This window comes from Staurois parvus, unplaced genomic scaffold (genome assembly GCF_062004578.1).
Source record: "Staurois parvus isolate SC_StPar_1 unplaced genomic scaffold, SC_StPar_1.0 ptg000094l, whole genome shotgun sequence".
Taxonomy (NCBI): Eukaryota; Metazoa; Chordata; class Amphibia; order Anura; family Ranidae; genus Staurois; species Staurois parvus.
The window spans coordinates 2,084,518-2,105,077 of NW_028317890.1; the positions used below are offsets into that span (position 1 = coordinate 2,084,518).

Here is a 20,560-nt window from a genome sequence, read left to right on the forward strand (position 1 = left end):
ACTATAATGTGTATATAATAAACATTGAGGTTTTAGCGATACTACTGTATAGTCTCCTACTCTTCCCACTATCCCTGAGGAAAAACTGTGTATTGTTGTGAATCAATGGCCAGTGAATTGTGTGGGTACACTGTTAATCAGTGGTGGCCAGTAAAGTATATGGGTGCAGTGTTCATCAGTGGTAAAGCCAAAGCAGGGAGATCCTTTCTTTGCAGGTCTTCAGGTACAGCTTCTCTTCCAGCAAAAACAGTGAGCAGCACAATAGTGACATCACCAAATCTCATTCTAGTGAAACAATATTCATAGGCAGCAGTAACTTTGGTAACCTTCTACTGCACATATACAGCTATGAGGCTCAAGGCACAATAGTGCCTTGCTATTTTTCAAGAGGAATTGAAGCCAAATTGTAGATTTTGTTGAGCACTGCTTAAACAAGATTACCATTTCTAGATGTTCCCTATAAGATAGCAAATTTAAGATTAGTGTGCACGCTGTGTAAACTTTAGTCTGTTCATCACAGAAAAAAATGCTTCCCTTATGGTAAATTAGAAGGACAGTTTGGGGCTGTGAATATTCTAAAATTGGATTTGGAAGGTGTATCAAGCATGTGATTTAGCAGGACAAACGGAAGGGCTGACTTCAGTCTAATGAGCTGTCTCCTGGAAGTCCATCCCCTGTGTTCCCCTTCGGATAAGCCTGTATCATTTTGAGAATTCCAGCCTGTAAAGACAATGGGAGGATGAGGCTTGAGGATCAATCAGTAAAAATATTCTTGTTTACATGGCAGAACTTGGTTAGAAGGGTCAGGGGCTTGGCCCATTTCATCAACTTCCTTCTGATAATGTATCCACTAGACATGATAAAGAAGAGGTCATAGTGATAAATAAGAATAACAAAATCTTCAATATATTGCAGATAGCAGCAGAACACTCTTCTAAAGCTCCTTGCACAAAGGACCAAGTCCTATTTTCCCATTTGCACAAAGAATTTTACAATGCTATTTCTTTTGACTTTCTTTTTCTACTCCAGACTGAGCCCAGTGACTCCATTGGGTAAGTGGCTGCATCTTTTAAAATGTATTCGGTAAAAATGTAACAGTCATACGCCTACTAATGCTGATCAATGTAATTTAATTTTAAACACTTGTATTGTGGATAAAAATGGTTTTATCAGAAAGCCATGTGTCATTCTTTTAGCAAGCTAGTGGCAAGGATTTGTTGATGAACTGTGACTACTAATATTTCTACTGTTCAAATAGTGCATGTTGCATTGCTTTTTGAAATGGATAAGTAGTGTACAACCCAAAAGCGAACATTTGCATCATATATGTGATGGCTGCATTAGTTTTCTTTTTTTAGGCATTCTTTCTTCTATTTTCATCTGGTGATCTGGCCAGTAATTCTGACATTTTTCAAAAGAACAAGCTCTCTTCTGGATGTGCCAGTTACAGGGCAGGGCTGCTTACAATAATAATTTTTTTGTTATGTTAAACCTTTATGCCAAAAGGAAAAAAAATGATTTGCTGTAAATGCTTATTATGTGTTAGTTGGTGTTTGGCTTCATCTTTGTTAATGTATCTATATCTGGTAGTGCATCTAAAACTAATCTCCCCCCAGATTGACAATGGTACTGTACAAAGGTGTCCCCTGTGCTCATTCATCCAGAGTGGTGTCTCTCTAATAGTCGAGGTATGTTCCTAGTCAGATCACCAGGTGAAAACAGCAGGGAAAAAGCCTAAAGAAATCCAGTGCAGCCACCACTAATAATGATTAGTAAGCTGCGACATATTACATTTTTGGTTTTGCTTGTAATACCGCTTTAAAGTGCTGGTAACTTGTATGCGTTATTTTTCTTATCAATATCTTATTTGTAGTCTAAGCTATTTCTAAATTACAATAATGGTGGTTTTCAAGGCTTGCTTTGGGGTGTAGCTTAAATATTTTATTTCCCTTGAGCATTAAAGTCATCATCTGTCTTGTGTATATATAATGTATTTTCATTTTACCACCAATGCTATAATGGTGGAATAAATGACAATTATGTTTTGCCTGGTCTGCTTACTTTTAAAATAGTTTGTAGTTTTAGGAAATTTGAATGGTTTCTGTTCCTACAGGACCCCCCCCCAGCTTGGGACTTTAACATGGAAACACAATGATCTCATAAACCCTTTGTACATCACAAAATTCAGTGAGACCTACACTTTTTAAATGCCATTGTATACGAAGGGATAAGCCTTGTCTGCCTTGTCAATGTAGGCATTACTGAGACAGGACTCCTTCAATGACTTGGAAAAGGAGTGTGTTTTGGAGGGTGGTGCTAGTAGGGGTGAAAGATTAATATTAATTAAGAAAAATTTGATGTGTCAAATTTAGGAGAACTTCCGGTCTTGCGCTTGCCTCATGTATTAGGTACCCACATGAAAAAATATCGCCAGACAGCAATTTTTTTTTTCAAAATTTATACTGAACCATTGAACACATTTTCTATATTATTCCTTATGAGAAACAAATCCTGACTAAGAGGTTGGGCAGTACAACTCTTGTTTCCTATGTGGCAAGTACAGCAATTAACACCTGGTATAACACCTCCATTGTTGTCAGCATAGTAAATCAAGAAAAAAAAATTTGCACAGTAGTGTCCTAAAGGAAATATATAGCTACATTAGGCTGCTGAATTACAACACCCAGGATAAGTGAGACATTAGGGTTGCATTACTAAAACTGGAGAGTGCAAAATCTTGTGCAGCTTTAGCTATTGACTCTGCAGATGGTGACTTCTGTGTGCTTCAGCATGCGCTGACCCCGCTCTGTCATTTTACGTGGCCTACCACTTCGTGGCTGAGTTGCTGTTGTTCCCGGTTGCTTCCACTTTGTTATAATACCACTAACAGCTGACCGTGGAATATTTAGTAGCAAGGAAATTTCACTAATGGACTTATTGCACAGGTGACAACCTATCACAGTACCACGCTTGAATTCACTGAGCTCCTGAAGCAGCACAGCAACCTAAAAAGACTGAGTGCTGTAATAAAATCATTTTATATTTGAAGGATATGCATAGAAGTAATAACCTCTAGTAAGGCAAGCTGACTTGAATACATTAATTAACCTAAGATTAACATTATAATTTAAAACTAATTACAAGTTAATTTAGCTTAGAGCTGACTTTGATCATTTAGCAAATGACTTAATTTGTCATAAATGCCGAGTGATACTTGAAAACTGTTAGAATCTGCAGGCAAATAAAAAGGAACATGTATGCCCTGTTATAACTGTTTTTTCCTATCTCTTTTGGATATATGGGGGAAGGGTTACAACCTCAATTGAGATGGTATTGCTGATTTTGTCCTGATCTCAGAGATTTCCCCTTACTTCCTGATCAAGTGATAATTATTGAGGTGAATAGGAAGGGATGAGAAATATTTTTAGTAGAGCCAAAGACAGCAAGGTTTTTTTATTCCATGAGCTCATATGTACAGCCATTCAGCAAACCGGAATATTGGCAATGATAAGGATTTACTAGAGGAGCAATCAGATGTAGAAGATGAATGCCTTGATGCATATAACTGAACAAGGTGTAGGTTGCGAGACAGTTTAAGTGGAAAATGTTCATGTTTGACTGGAGTACACACAAAGCTATAAATCTGCCCACTGTGGACCTAGATAGCACTACAAACCTGAAGTTGTCCTAACCCTTTCAAATTCTATCTAAAACATTTTCAAAAGTTGGCTGATTGAATAGATAATAATTGGTTTACCCTACATAATGTAATACAATGGCAAACGTTTGTTTCTGTGTGCAGTTAAATCTGTTGCAATGGTCTCTAATGATCTCATTTCATTCTCACAAGCTCTAGATCCGTGTTCGGCTTATATAAGCCTGAATGAGCCTTGGAGAAACACAGATCATGTGTTCAATGAGTCCCAAGACAAACCAATGTGTGACAACCATTTAGATGGGGAGTGGTATCGGTTCACTGGGATGGCTGGAGATGCTATGCCTACATTTTGTATTCCAGAAAATCTTTGTGGCACTCATGCACCAATCTGGCTCAATGGGAGTCATCCAAGTGAATCAGAGGGCATTGTGCAAAGACAAGCCTGTGCCAGCTTTGACAAAGACTGTTGCCAGTGGAATACCACTGTGGCCATCAAAGCCTGTCCAGGAGGATATTATGTCTATCAACTTACTAAACCAAGTGTCTGCTTCCATGTGTACTGTGGTCGTGAGTATTTCCCCACATTTTCTCTAGCTGTTTTTGAGAATCTACTGTTGTGTAAATATGGCTGTTCCATAAATCTCACAATACACATTGACTTAGTAGTTTTAGAAAAAGTTGGTGTCAGTGGGAGGAATAGCACCCCATCGCTGGTGTCAGTGGGAAAAAAGCATCCCGTCGTTGGTGTAAATGGGTAGAATAGCGTCCCGTTGTTGGTGTCAGTGGGAAGAATAGTGCCCCATTGTTGGTGTCAGTGGGATGAATAGTTCCCCATCGTTGCTGTCAATGGAAGGAATAGTGCTTCATATCAGTGGCAGGAAAAGTGCCCCAAGGGCCAAATAAAAGCAAGCAAAGGGCCACAGTTTGACTCCTGCTCTAGACTTTAGAAACATTTGTAGCACTACAAACCCCTACCATGTTTCTGTGATGTGGTAATTGGTAAATGTACACTGGAAATATCTCCAACAATAACTATTGACATAATTATATGAACGCATAAGGTTCTTCTATGTGATTCAGAAGATTGTTGTAGGATTGATGGAGTGATGGTCTTACATGGATACATACTGCTAAACAACATAAATGAATGGGAAATGAAGTTCACTCTTCCATGTTTAATACACAAAACATTTAACAGAAATGTGTGAGATTCAGTGATAAAAAACAACCAATATGAAATTATGTTTCATTGAACTGACAGTAAACTGATATTTGAAATGTTCTAAGGGGTAACTGTACTGTGCATTCTACTATTCCTATGTGTATGCATTTGACTAACATAAAGTGACTTAAAGTTTTTTTTATAGGAAAGGTACAGTTTATTGTGTGATTGTAAAATAGTCATCTGCTTTTGTTGTTCCATATAGACAGATATATACTGTACATATACACTGTATATTCTTAGAGGTAAACGAATTCTTGCACGTGAATTCAAATTGACTTCAAAACTATGGAGCACAATGTAATAAAGTATAGATATTTGAATTTTCAAAGCTGCTCTGTGAGCCATAGATTAAAGTATACCTAAAGACAAAACTTTTTTTTTTTTTAGTTTTGGATTGATTGGAGAAGAGTAAGAACACCTTTGAGTGAACATGAAAGAACATCTCAAATTTTGAGTTGTCACCAAAACAGAAATAAAGGGGGAATCTTCCAATGGCTTAAAAATCAGATAGACACTTATATACAAGCTCAAACAGAAAATAGCTCTCCATACACAAAATATAATGTTATAATGTTTTAGGGCAATTTTTGTTGCTTTTATTCAATAAATATACTGTATAAGTTCTGTCTGATTTCACAAAGCAGGTTTTCTTTTGTGAAAATGTGAATTTGTGTTTTTATCTTCCTTTATTAAGACTTTTATGACATCTGTGATTTGATGGAGTGTGGAGGGACTTGTCTGGATACTGGAGATTGCATTTGCAGCTCTGGAACAGTTCTTGGTCCTGATGGACAAACGTGTCTCGGTAAGAGAATGAACCTAACTACTTAGTAACCACCCCATCATTCAGCAATATTTTTCCAGTAAAGTGAAATCAAATGAGTTGTTATAAGGCCTGGTGCCTTACTTTATATAGCTTTGCTGTTTGCGCTGCAATAACCAACCTTCCCCTTTACGATACCTCTAGCACTCTCCAACAAATTTCACTCATCTAAATAAGAGTGCAAGTATAAGTCTGCATATATTTTGACTAAAGATTTTTGTTTGCATTGCACTTTTCTGTTAAAAAAATAGTGATCAGCGGTAACTTTCTTGTTCTTCACTTTTTAAATTACCGTATCATACCTCATGTTTACCTCTAAGGCATTGCTTGTTTTTTATTATATTTTCTCTCCTTGTTAGAGCAGAAGTGTCAGACTGTAAGTCATGTCTCCTGTACAAACAAATGGCAACTGCCCCAATCTATAACTTGCCTTTGCAGCAAGGAGCACATGGAAGGGCGACACATGTCAAACAACAACAAAGAAAAATTCCCAGCTCAACTTACCAACCAGCCTGCAATCAACCAAATTGTCCTGTCTAACAGATCTCAGTGTATCCAATATTCTGCATTTGCTTCTTCTATGGAGGCTCTCAAAATTTATAGAATTAGGACTGCAGAAAATACTGGGGTGCCATGAAGACGCTCTGCAGCTTACGCATGTATTTACAAATGTGTTCAAACTAAACCCCTGTTTGTAACGTGAACTGTTTGACAGGGCAATTTGGTTGGTTGCAGGCTGGTTGGTAAGTTGAGTAAGTCCTGTGTCCTGCCTGAGATCAATGTGGATAATAGATACTCCAAAAACTGACACATGACAAGGCGCTGTAAATATTATATGAAAGAAAACTAAAGTGCTGTTATTTGTCAGGTATACCTTCCTCCACTAGCCCAGACAAAGCCAGCTATCCGCATTGTGCCCATGGCAGATGACAGGTCAGTCAACACAGTGGGCTTACAGTCTGATTTTGCATCAGGAAAAGACTACTAAATACCAACAGACACACTCTTGGAGGCAAGGCTGTACTAGCATAATCAAATCTTTTTCACAGTGCTACAATACTCATCCTTATGTGCCTACAAATTACAAATACCAAAATATCATGATCTCTCAATTATAAATGCTAAATTCATAAATTGATAATCTTTCAACTGTAAGTGCTTTGTGCATAAAAAAGTCCATTGATAATATTTTGTTTCCCAAACGCAAGTGCTCAGTGCAAAAAATCTATCCATAAAAGGAACAAATTCTGCTGTGTTCTCCATGGCCCCCCTCAGGTGCTCCCACTCTCACTGGAGACTTATGACCCTTGCTACTAGCATGGGAGTCAAAAACAACTTTTGGATGATATCCCTCTTGGGCTTCTCTCCACACTCCATTGTGGCTCCATTATTATTCACTTTGGTAAGTATCACTCCTCAGTAGTAGTACTGTACTGTGTAATCATTTTTATTTAAAAATGAAAAGATAATACCATTCCACTTACATAAAAATAATATCTCTCATGAATGGAGTGTGCACCACAGGCCGGAAATGAGGTCGCTGGAAACCCTGCCCAATTCGTTTCTCCACTCCCACTGGGCATCCTCAAGAACAGCTGGGTTTCTGTGATGTAATTTTTGGCCCGGGGAGCACACGCCGGCTGCCGCACTTCCAAGTCATTGATTGTAATGATATTATTATTTCATTTGAACTAAAAATGACTACACAGTGGTAGCTTCTTCTTCCCTATTGTTTATAATGCAGTCTGAGTACTGAGTAGTGACACCTACCAAAGTGAATGCCAGAGACTGTCAAGGAGAGTAGTACGCAAGCAAGCAACACAGCACAGAAAAGAGTCTAGGAGGGCTATCATCTAAAAGTGATGTTTGACTCTTATGCTAGTAACAAGGGTCATAAGCCTCCAGTAAGTATGTGAGCACCTGAGGGGGGGGGGGGGGGCATGGAGAGCACAAAAGCATTTGTTCACTTTATTGATGTATTTTTTTGTACTGAGCGCTTTCTTCTTTTGGGAAAAAAAATTGTCATTGATGGACTTCTTTATGAACCAAGAACTTATAATTGAGAGATCATGTTATTTTGGAATTTGTATGCACATATAGAGAAGTATTGTAGGCCTGTGAAAAAGATTTGATTGATATGCTAAGTGAGCTCAAGTCACTTCTAAGCAGCAGCTACAGAATTTTTTTTTTTTCCTTTTTCATGTTTTTTTTTTCATTTCATTTTTATTAGGGCATAGCACAGATTTTTTTTTTTTTTATTGAGACTGCACTAGTTTAATAACTTTTTGGTGTTTACATTTTTTACATTATATCCATTCCTACATTATTCTTTTTAATGCTGCTTCTTTTTTTAATTTGGTCTTTGGTCTGATCATTTGACATGATGCATCATATTTTTTCCTCTTTCCTTCTTTTCCTCTGGCAGAGATAGGGTCCTGAATGCTGCAGAGAATGGCACTAATGCAGCATTCTCTTGTGAGCCCAGAATGGCTTGCTGACATGCCCCAAGGTGCTTGTCCTTGACACTCTGGGCTCAGTGCTGGACTATAGAAGAAGACCTAGAGTGTGAAGAGGGTGAGTATTGATTGGTAAACATTATTTATACTGGGTGATTCAAAAATCATGTGAATTTATCACACATTTAGGAAACAAAGTTTAAGGCTGGGGCATCCACATTTGACCAGAGTAACTCATTCTATAGTTCTCAATGGCTCAGGCTGTACATTTTGATTTGGAGCATTAGTCTCTATAACAGGCCTCATTAAACTCCCATCTCATGCGGAAGTGATGTATGGGGAAAAGCAGTTTAAAGCTAAGTGGATAATCAGCAATGCCTTTTTGCAGATAAGGAATGAACAGACTATAGCAGTGTTCATGCAGGACCAAGAATATTTTTAGCTTCCATCAAGCAGGGGAGCAGAATCTGAAGACTTGCCGATTGATGGCTCCCATGAATTGATACACAATGGAACAATCTTCCATCAGCTGCCATTACTGATTCATTAATTTACTCCATATGAATCCTGGTAGAAATATAATAAGTCCATGGGAAATGGGGCAGTGGAGAGCTGTTCATGCAGCTTGAAGAGGAGGTTTAGGAAGAGATATGATATAAGGAGGGAGAGAGGACAGAGTCCTATACCGAACAGAGTGCAGCTTGAGAAATCACATATATAAAATTAGCACTAATTCAAAGTTCTCTCAGTAAGAATCCCTGCAGACACATACACACACCACTAAAACTGACTGATTACACAGATTACAAAAATGCATGTTAAGCAAAACTTCTAGTCTAATCAAGTCAAACTATAATAGAGCTTTTTCCTTTCTTTCTTTTTTTATTACTGATATGTTATTTTGTGCACCAGCATTAAATTTAGATTTTTCTCTGGGGCCATGTTTTGCTTTGTCTTTTAAAGTAATTTTGCAGTAAAAGTATAAATAATTGTAAAAACCTCTGTAGTGTATTAATGTATTTTACTAAAATAAAAATGCTGTATATATAAATTACTTACAATTTTGGGAAAACAATACAAGACTTTACAAAGTATGACAGATATACATACTACACATGCACACACTACTTAACCTTCCTAGGGAATATGAACAATGGTCTGTGTACAGACATCGGCTTAACGATCTCGGTAGGCAACCAGGGCTCCAGGCTTATTCTACAAGCAACTGCAGGAAATCATTGTCATCCCCAGGTGTTACTTCTTTTTTGCTTCTGTGAAGTTCTCCCTGGCAGAAATCTTCCTTATTGGTTTAGAAGCCCCCCGTCAGCTTATGCTGCTGGCCTATTATTTTGAAAGTTAGGTAGACATTCCCACCTGGGTGTACCTTTTTCTATACTTGTCAGGTCTGGGAAGTACAGTGCCACCAGCAGGTGATCCAGCACCTGATAAGGATATTTTAAGGACTTGTTTAGGTCACATTGAGTGTTTTAGAGCAGAACACAGCACATACACATTGCGTGTAAACTGGAAGTAGTATGGTATACTGGGAACAGTGCTCTGTACCAGTGTTGGCAGATACTGTAGCTGTGGTGCACTCTCATGGACCACACCCATATCCCTGCATGCGGGATAACATTTACAAAGAGTACATAGAGTGGAGTTAAATGCCACCATGTCATACTCAATATGAGAACCTAACTTCTGTGCGATTTCTCTGAGTAAAATCTAAGGGGAGGCTGGATAATTGATATATGCTGCAGCCGTGACATTGTTCAACTGTACCCTTTCTGAAATTTCCTGTAACTGAGTAGACCTATGTAGAAGAACCAGGCAGCTTGCTTGCTTTTCCAGAATATTGATGGATAATGACTTTTCCTGTGGAGACCAAGCCCCCTGCACTGAAAGGTGACCCAGAACTCCTTCCCAACCTGTCTAGCTGGCATCTGTCATCAGCACCTTCCAAGGAAGGGGGAGAAAAGAGTTTCCTGTCTCCAACCTTTGGGGAGACATCCACCAGTCTAGAGACCATAGTGTGTTGGGATGTAGAGACATTAGAGTCCATTGACTGAGTTCTCCTGTCCCATGCCAACTGGACATTTTGCTGTAGTGTGCCCACCAAGAACAAACCTGAGTCAAAAGAACTAACAGAAGGTCCCAAATTGGCTCAAATTGTGGTGTCTATAAAACTGAAAGCACCAAATTGAGATCTAATGGCCGACAATGGTGACTTGCCATAAAGGTGAACATCCCAGAGAGTTTAGGAGTAGATGTACTCCTTTAACCCAAAAATGCTGAAGAGCCTGCCCTTTGTCTCCATGATGTCTTCACCTGTACTAGCTTCCCTGCTTCTCTGTGCCTCCCCCTCTGCTGTCGCTGTGCTGCCTCACTTACTGAGAGTGAGACTTTGACCAGCCAACAAGGTTGTCATGGACAAATTCAACCCAAAGTAGCAGAAAATTGAATGTAAGAATTTGAAGTGGGGCAAAGTAAACCTTTTTAAAGAATCAGTCGACCAAAAGCCAATAACTAAGCAGCCTTTAGAGGATGGAGGGTTCATGATAAAATTTAGGAGCAGATGTTCCCAGGATTCCTTGGGAATAGGAAGATGCACTTAAAGGTCCTGTGACTGCACAAGAGAGGACTTTGCTCTGAGAAAAGGTGGTAAAGGCCACCACAAAGTCTTTAACATTACTCTTCACTCCTGGCCACTAATAGTTATGGGATAGAAAAGAGAATGTCCCATGGACCCCGGGGTGACCTTTTAGTTTTGAACTGTGTGCCCAATGGTGAATCTTGGTCCTGAGATTCAGTGCCCCAGGATTTTGCCTGAAGAAATTGGGATTTTCGAGATGAAGGTTACTGCCAGAATTTAACAGGAGGAATAATGGGCTGCAGTTTAGAGGAGTACTCTGTCATTGGGACTGAAGAAGCAGAAGAGTACATTGGCTCTGGAATTAGTTGGCATAGGTTTGTTTGTGATGAAGAAATTAAAACAAAAAAAGAAAGGGAACCAACAAGCTTGAGCCATCGAGCAAACTATTTTGTGGGTTTTTGTGATTGGTAAAAATAGACAATGTAGAGTTTCTGCAAGAAAATACCGCCAACTGATGATCCTCAATACCATAATTCTTTTTTGTTAGCATAATTTTTTTTTTTTTTTTTTTAAAGAAAGCTTTTTGCTTTGGATAGACTGCAGAAGAACAACATCAACACCCATGGTGGATACATTAATTTCCAGATAGAACAGATATCAGTGTCCAACCAATGTAAAGCTGGTCTGATTAGGAAGGCATATTTCAGGGCTCCTCCTAGCAAAACCCCTCCCAATCCCTCTCTCCTTGCACAATTTTCCCCCCAATCCCCCTCTCCTTGCACAATTTTCCCCCCAATCCCCCTCTCCTAGCACAAATTCCCCCCCAAATCCTCCTCTCCTAGCACACAATCCTCCCCCAATCCCCTCTCCTAGCACACACTCCCCTCCAAATCCCCCATCCTAGCTCAACACCCCCCCCACCCCCCCTCCTAGTACGAATCCCCCCCAATTCTCCCTCATAGCACAACCCCCCAAATCACTTCTATCACAAATTTCCCCACAATCCCACCTCAAACACTAATCCCCACATTCCCCTCTCCTATTACAAATCCCGCCCAATCCTCCCTCCTAGCACAAATCCCCCCTCCCAGCACCAATCAGCTTCCTTTAATCCCCCACCTAGGAAAAATTCCCCCAAATCCCTCCTATAGCTAAAACCCCTCCAATTTACCTTTTTAGCACAAATTCCCCACAAATCTCCCTCCCACTCCTAGCACATACTCCCCCATTCTTTATCCTAGCACAAATTACCCCCCCAATCATCCCCATTACCCTTCCCAGCACAAATAGCCCCCGTCCCCCCTCCTGCACAAACCTCCCATCTTAGCAACAATGATTGTTACCCCTCCCCCCTCCTTTCATTGTACAGTTGTACAGTTCCCCCAGCCTGTAAGCACCCCCCACCCTGAACTTACAGGCAGGAAACCAGGTAGAGGAATGGGTTGTGCTGTGCTGTCACTCCTGTCAATGGAGTGATCCCCCATACAGCAGAAGACACAGGATTGCTCTTGGATCGAGCTGTACACAGTTTGATTACCCCATCCTCTATCACCTCCAATGACCTCTCATCTCTTGGCAGAAGGGAGCCAGGGAATGAATCAAACATTGAACATGCTGATGTAAGAGTGATCCTGTGTCGTCTGTTTTATGGAGGATTGCTCCACTGACAGGAGAGTAGAGCACAGCCTGCACCTCCCGGCTCTCTACTGTTATTTCTCCTTTGCAGGCTGCACTGCTGTAGGTTAGTCTCCCCTTTTCCCAGCTGTGAGTGCGGGAATGGGGGAAAGCACTCACCAACCAGGCACAGCGTTCATGGAAAGACTGGCCTTGGGGAGGGAAATCTGCTCTGAAATCTGGGGGGCATAGCCCATCCTAGCACCCCCTAGATCCGGCCATGGCACAGAGTAGGGAAACCAGTGGCTGTGGCTACCTAGTTTGCCTAGTGGTAGTGCTGGCCTTGCATACACCATACAACCTAATTGTACAGTCTGTACATCTACAGACAGGAATAGGATTTTACCAAAATCTGGAGTTGGATGGTAAGAGCGGGAGCATTTAAGGGTGAAGGAGAATGGCTTTGGAGCCCCTTCCCTCCTTCATGCCCTCCAGCTCTTCTTTAACATGATTGGACAGCTAATGCCAAAAGTTGACCACTGGGGCTTCATTTTCCAGACCAACTTTCTTTGAAAAGGTAAATGTCGACATAAGCAGTGTGGGAGGCATGTACAGACTTATTGAATATGTGGTGAAGAGCAACTTGGAACTCTATGTAGTCATAGACCTAGATCTCCTCACCCCCACCCCCCCTCATTTTCTGACATGTACTTTTCCATATGTGAAGGCAACCTAAAAGCACAGTTCTCACAGCTTTTCTAAACCCAAGTCATTGCATGACCATTCAAATGAATATTCTATGGGATAGAAACTAACTACTATTTTTGCATGACTTTTTCAATAACTGCAGATGAGAATGAATGTGAGGAGAATAATGGAGGCTGCAGTGACATCTGTATCAACCTGAAGAACTCCCATCGCTGTGAGTGTGCGAAAGGAAGGTTCTTGAAAGAAGATGGAAAGACATGCGAAGGTAAATTGCATATTGGATGTTTGTTTTTGGTTTGTATTTGGTTCCTGTACTGAGTATTGGGGAGTTGTGAAAGTTCACTTGTCCTAGTGCAATAACGTGCAGTTTGTGTCCAGTATTCATAACATTGTTATACAGATTATACAAAAATACCAGAACTATTTCTCCTTCTCATACAAGCTGCTTTCATGGACTACATGCAGCAAAATATATTTTTACTTAGTTTGGACATCTCAATGTTTAGATAAAACCATGGTTATGATTAAGGTTTTGATAATTCAGTAAGCACAAATATGCATCCAGTGAAGCCTTCATGAATAGAGGAGATAGTGCAGGTATTTTTGAACATGTATAGTACAAACTTTATTATAATGCTAAACATTTGTGCCAACCTAAGATTCTCTTCCCACTACTGAGAATGATTTGCTGGTGTAGTAATTAGGAACTGTGCACTGAATTCACAAATTCAAATAGCTGTAGTAGAAGAGACAAACAGCAATTCTTGATATTAAGAGTTCCCTATATATCCCCTATATCATCAGTAAGGTTTTTGTTGCTGTACCTGATGGGTGTCAGTGGGACAGGGATACACAGCTATTAAAACCTAATACAAGTTATAAACTTTCCCTGCTCTACTAAAAATGTTTGTGTTGATTTCACTGTCCCATTGGAGAGATTTCCTATGACTTCCTATTTTTATTATTTGTGGAAATATCAGAATAATAACAATATGACAACCCTTTGTTATTCTTCAGTAAAACCTCAATATGAATCAAAACTTTTTTTTTTAGTTTCGGATAGTGTGGAACTATTCTGGGGGCTATTTACTAAAACTGCAAAGTGCAAAATCTGGTGCAGCTCTACATAGAAAACCATTCAGCTTCCATGTTTTATTGTCAAAGCTGAAGTTAGAAGGCTACCATGCACAGCTGTACCAGATTCTGAGTCCTCCAGTTTTTGTAAATCTCCCCTATATCATCAGTAAGGTTTTTGTTGCTGTACCTGATGGGTGTCAGTGGGACAGGGATACACAGCTATTAAAACCTAATACAAGTTATAAACTTTCCCTGCTCTACTAAAAATGTTTGTGTTGATTTCACTGTCCCATTGGAGAGATTTCCTATGACTTCCTATTTTTATTATTTACTTTATTTTATTTGCTGCAGTTAGGCAAGAAAAAAAACAATATACTTTGCTTCTACCTTGAAAGTTGTGTTTAACTAATGCATTCTGTTCCACTTCACATATAAGTCTGGAGTAAAAAAAAAATATTGGTGAGAAGTCTCAGCCAAATTTGAGCATTATTCACTTGTCTACCAAGAACAATTAAGGAAAGTTTAAAATAATACAGAACAAAAACTGCAATTTTGTTTTGGACAAGAAATAAAACCTATTATGTTTGTGCATTAATGTTTATTTTTCAAAACATTTTCGACATAAAAGCATTCATTTTCACATGTATTGGTTATAGTAAAGGTCAGTATTATTTTTGCAGTCACAGATGTAGACATTGTCCAGTGCATATTTGCTTAAACCATTAGGAAAAGAAAAAAACCGAAGGACTTACGAAACACTTTTATTACCTTTTGTTGTTGGGCAACTAATGTCTGTGATTTCTTTAAGATTTATTCTTCCAGTCCTGTGGTCAAATATACAGTTCTCAACACAAATTTACCAACCACTACTGGTAAAAATAAAAAAAAGAAGCTAAACAAATACGGATAATTTTCTTTACATTAGTAATGTTCATCAAGAATAAATGCCCCCTCATATTTGTGTATTACTGTTTTTCCAGGAGTTCTTCATAGATATATTAAAGAATTTTGGTCTGCACATTATGCATAACATTGACAAAAAAACTATTCTACTTACAGTATCTTGGGAAGCTGCATAGGCGGCTCAAATAACTATTGAAAAAGGAAAGTGGTATTTTTTGTAGTTTTGTGAATATCTTTTCTCATATAGAATGTAAAGCCTTGTATTCAATATGCAGTAATCGGGAAGCTTTTATTGTCTGTCTGTTCCATATTGTCACCTTCAATCAGATTACACAAACACGTTCTCTACTAAATAAAAATTGCTGTTGCTTTTTTGGGTAAGTGTGCTCTTTCTTACAGTCAATATAAAGCAAATTGACAATGTTCTAGTCTGCAGATACTGAATTACCATGAAACAGTACATGTCTTGTTAATAATATTAATAAATATGAGTTTTGAAAGCAGGCAATCAGTTTCTAAAATGAAAGCTGGCAGTCGGTATGGCACTAAGACATTTTATTTCATTCACACATCATTTTCAATAAAATGTGGGAGATAGCAGTAAAAGTAATACCAGAAAATATATGGGCAACAATAACAATTTACAGTTTATAAACTATGCAACAAGATATTACCAGAATTAAGAACAGGCTAAAATATTCAAGAAGGAAATACCCTGATCATAGTTATTGTACATGTGCTTAATGAGATTAATGAGGTTAGAAATTAAAAATGCCCATGCAGTTCTTGTGTAAGTCTATTAAAACTCATCCAGCAACAGTTTGTGAGACCCAGGACAGGAGAGATTTAAGTATGGACCAAAGCAGGGACAATGAAGGAATTCATCATGTAAATTCCAAATGTATATTTACTCTGCTCTTCATTAATGATTAGTATATTGTAACCTGATAATCATATAATTATGTCTTTCTCCACATATTCTTCCTGCTTATACTTTTTCTCACTTTTAGAGGCACATATAATTAAAGGAGCAGTGAGATACAATTATATATGTTTTTTTTTTTTCAAGCATACTGTTGGTAATGAGATGTGTCTTTTGGTTATTATTTTTAATGCATATTATTTGGAATGTATGGTTACAAATGTGCTCATATATTTCAATCTTATTTTTGGCAATGCTGTGTTGTTATAAATCAATAAAATATCTCTCTTAGATATTGAAGGCTGTCAAAATAACAATGGAGGTTGTAGTCACAGCTGTGTTCCATTTGGTGATACCTACCAGTGCCAATGCCCACGAGGACTTCTCCTGTCTGAGGATAACCATGCATGTCAAGGTGTGTTTTTACAAAATTGTAATTATTTTTTTTAGTTTTTAATGTAACCTTCGGTCCACAAATTTACTAAATGTTTTTTCATCATTTACTGGCCACATTTAGTGAAGTAGTCATTTATAATTCCAAAGCCTTTCCTTACATTAAATGAATGTTCTTCATCAGTAGCAAGTGACATGGTGGAATTATACTTTTCATAACATTACCTGAGTTCTACATTACCTACCAACAACTTTAGAATTTTTATTATGTATTATCCAAGTGTGTCTGTGAATTATTTACACACAGCTCATGAAAAAAATTAAGAATTTAAAAAGAAGAGCTTACAAATAAGGAAGCAATGACAAACATGGCTCCACCTGGTTTTTATCTCTTTATTGGAGTTTGTAAAGTTTTATCATGTATTACATATAGTCCTGTCTTATATTTTGTTCCCCTAAACTTCTTTACCTTCTTCTTTCCACTTGTAGCACCCACTTAGTTAGGTTGCTAATAGGATTAAGTACATTTAGTTTCTGGGTTCCTCTGTAGGGAGTGGAGCAAGTTTTGATTGCTTTTGGCTGTTCTGGGTTCTGCTGGCTGCAGGCTCAACTGCTTCCACCTGTTTTCTAGAAGTTATGGAACATAGTGGGTTGAAAGAAGCAGACCCTGGGCTGAATATTCACGCAAGCTCAATCAATGCCTGGTCAACAGAGTGGCCAGCAGGGTGCTGAGGTGTGCATAAATAGTCAAGGGCCCAGAACAGCAGGGTCCTTGTCCTGGGGAGAGAGACCCAGCCAGGAGGGGCTGTCTGCCCTCCTGGGCTGCTTAGCTGAAGACTACAGGAGGTTCATCAAAGGTCCCATCTCAGGGAGAGCTGAGGGCCTGCTATTGTAAAGGTGCTGGAATTTATTTAAGTGGAGTCCATTGAGGATCTGGCCTGGAGGCCCGCTGTACAGTGTCTGGCAGGCATTGGAAGGAGGAAACCAAGTACACAGGAACACAGTGAGTAAAGGCCTGGGAGAAAAAGAGATCCTAGTGCTTTAAAACTTTGAGCACCTGCTTCAGAGTAGCTGATTTTGGATTGTGCTTGTGTCTGAAGTCCCTGAGTTGCAGCTTGTCACGGAGCTGGCCCTTCCCCCACATCCTCTAGGCTTGCTGCCTACCACCCCCCACCCCTCAGCAGCCCCTCACTCTTCTCTCCCGTCCATGCTGGGACTCCTAGTCCTCCGTGTCCCTGACACAGGCAGCCCTCAGCAGCCCCTCACCCCCCTCGCTTGCAGTCTGTTCCCCTGCTGAAGGAATCCACAAACAGGCCCCCTCCTCCCTTCCCCCTCATGCACATCTTCCCAGGCTCCCTGGGCGGGTCCAGAGACCTGGGAGACAGGGCCCATTGCCATGGTAACCCGACAGGAAGTCTCCGGTTACCAACAAGGCTCCCAGCTCTATACTTAAGGGTGAGCAGGAAAAAAACCCTTTTCTGTTCTCCTGGCTGCGTGTGTGAGGGAAGACTGTGCTGAGTGCCAGCTTCTCTGATACGACCATCCCCCGTCCTCCTCATCTCCCTGACTGACTGGACTGTCCATCTGCTGCTGGATCCTCTCAGGTGTGGGGTGAACTCAATGCTGCCTGGAACCCCTTCCCTGCCTGGACTTACCTCTTGTTCCCTGTGAGCCTGCAGGCCTGACATCTTCCCTGGCTGGATTTAAATCTTTGTTGCCTGTGAACCGAACTGACTTAACCCTTCCCTGCCTAGAGCTGCCTGTGTGGATTAACCCTGTGTTGCCGGTGTGGACTGTAGCCCTCTGTGTCTGGCTCCCCGCATCCAGTAAGTGGACTAACCTCGTGCTGCCCAAAGGACTGAGTCCAATTCTCCCCAGGAACCCGAAGTCCCACAAAACCACCCTGCCCTTGCCTTACTGAACCCTGTAGATTACCATACCCCTGTTGTTCCATATTGCCTTCCAAAGTACTGTATTGTGTTGCTGTGTCTGGTGTGGATCTGTGGATTAAAGGAACTGTTGTCTGTGTCCCAAAAACCTCCCCAATAAAAGCCTGCATGTTGGGTTCCGTGAAATCTGTCTCTGTGTGCTCTCTGGTTCTCTTGACACAGCTCTTCTATTCTTAAAGTGGTTGTAAAGGCTCAAGGTTTTTTACTTTCATGTATTCTATGCATAAAGATAAAAAACCTTCTGTGTGCACCAGAGCACAATCCTAAAGAGTTTAGCAACTATCCGAAAGTTTCAATAAATCTACAAATGACACTTTCTGCCTGGTTCCCTTGTGATGAGAGACTGGGAAACTACCTTGTGCCTGGCTGCTTGTACTCACTATGGAAGAGAACTCGGGACAAGTAGCGTGGCCCATCAGGGGTCTGACTTACGCTGACTTATGGCATGATACTTAGTGGCCTCTTAATATATTATCCAGCAACTTCTGTTATATTATTTCACATTGAAGATATGTTGACTATTGCCACATATGTGTTTTTAATGAAGGACAATTTATAATACTAAGGGGATGATCTAATAAAAATGGAGAGTGCAAAGTCTTGTGCAGCTCTGCATAGAAACCAGTCAGCTTCCTCTTTTTTTTCTTCAAATCTTAATTAAACAAGCTAAATTAAAAGCTGATTGACTACCATGCACAGCTGCACCCCATTTTGCACTCTCCATTTTTAGCAAATCAACCTCAATGTGTAATACAGTGGCTACCTGATATGATTTGTATTACCCAACATGTGCTTGTAAATAATTGCTCACGAGAGCATCTATATGCTATTAGTTAGTTTCCCTCGCTATTATATAGAAAAACATACAGTATATTCCAGCCAACCAGAAAAATAAGCATAGATGTCATTGTTTCTGGGCAGATTTTTGAAAATAAAGGCAAGTTTTACATAGTTTCACAAATGTAATCCAGGGATTACTAGAGGTTTGTAACAAAACAATAGCAGATTATATTCACAGGTAGAGTTGGATAACTAATCAAAATACTTTAAATGTACCTTCATGTTTGCTGAGAAAACATGATCCTATCTGCCTTCATATTTCCTGAGTGCTGTGTGGTTGGCTTGCTATAATCACATGACCAGTACCACTGCTGGGAGAGAATTGCTGAGAATAGCAGTTAGCCAATCAGCTGTGTGTAAAATTACATTTCTGGTGAATTTCAACAGTATACAAATGGTGTACAAATCAAGAAAGCCAGGTTTAATTTTCTTTCACAGTGTTTGAAAATCATAGCAGGTAGAGGATTGAAGTAGAAAGGTATATGTTTTCACACAAGATTCACATAACATGAACATTTTTCATTTGATATAACTTGAAAATGAGTGAATTCTTGTTTTTTTTCCATTTTGGTTAGAGTAAGGGAGGGTTATAATAACCCCTGTCTGATGTTTTTTCTCCATCTGTGTCCCATTGCGGAGATTTCCCTTCATTTCCTGTCCCATAGCCAAACAGGAAGTGAGAGGAAATCCCTGCAAATTAAGGGAATTTCTTGGCCCGCCCCCAGGTCATCAGAACTAGTGCCCCCATTGGAAGATTTCCCCTCAATTACTTTTCTGGGGATAATCCAAAATATGGGATTTTTTTTTACTTTTAATGATAATGGTAAACAGGACAAATAGAGAGGGTGAATCTCCCTAATGGGGGCACAGACAGCAATAAAAACTGACAGGTGTTCTAATCCCTCTCCACTATAACCACGTTTTGCCTTTGGTTACACTTTAATCAATTGTATTTTTACATTTTAATCTGCAATCACAGATACTGAAAAAATGAATGTCACAGTGGAGAAATTTCTTCTCATCTTCTAATGTGCTTCAGGGACAAAAAGTGAAGGAAGATCTCACTAATACCCAATGCGTGTCCGGTAAATTTACCACAGGCAGCAAGGTGTGACTTGGAGAGGCAGATGACATTTTCGAATCCATCCAAACAACATTATTTAATGTTAAGGTTTCAAGTTGTACTTAGTTTTACTCCATACACAGATTGTTAGATGATTTCAGCAAAATTGTCTTCAAAGTGTAACAGCGTGTATCATTTTTTTTTATATGTACCTTAGCACCTGGTAAATGTTTTTCTGCATACTTCCCAAACATTTTTTCCCCACAAGCTATTAAGTTTCTGGATTCTGTCTGAACCATAACTTTTCCCTGGCTGCACAATGACATTGTTAGAAGT

At 39.6% G+C, this 20,560-nt stretch overlaps 1 protein-coding gene across 1 annotated transcript in view; it reads left to right on the top strand.

Annotated features, from left to right (window-relative positions):
- The first annotated feature begins 994 nt into the window (after positions 1 to 994).
- OIT3 (oncoprotein induced transcript 3) overlaps positions 995 to 20,560 on the top strand; it is a 37,085-nt gene continuing 17,519 nt past the window's right edge. The window contains exons 1-5 of the mRNA XM_089670751.1: positions 995 to 1,052; positions 3,851 to 4,225; positions 5,578 to 5,688; positions 13,220 to 13,342; positions 16,272 to 16,394. Of these exons, the coding sequence (XP_089526877.1) occupies positions 995 to 1,052; positions 3,851 to 4,225; positions 5,578 to 5,688; positions 13,220 to 13,342; positions 16,272 to 16,394 (790 nt within the window). The remainder of the gene's footprint in view (positions 1,053 to 3,850; positions 4,226 to 5,577; positions 5,689 to 13,219; positions 13,343 to 16,271; positions 16,395 to 20,560) is intronic.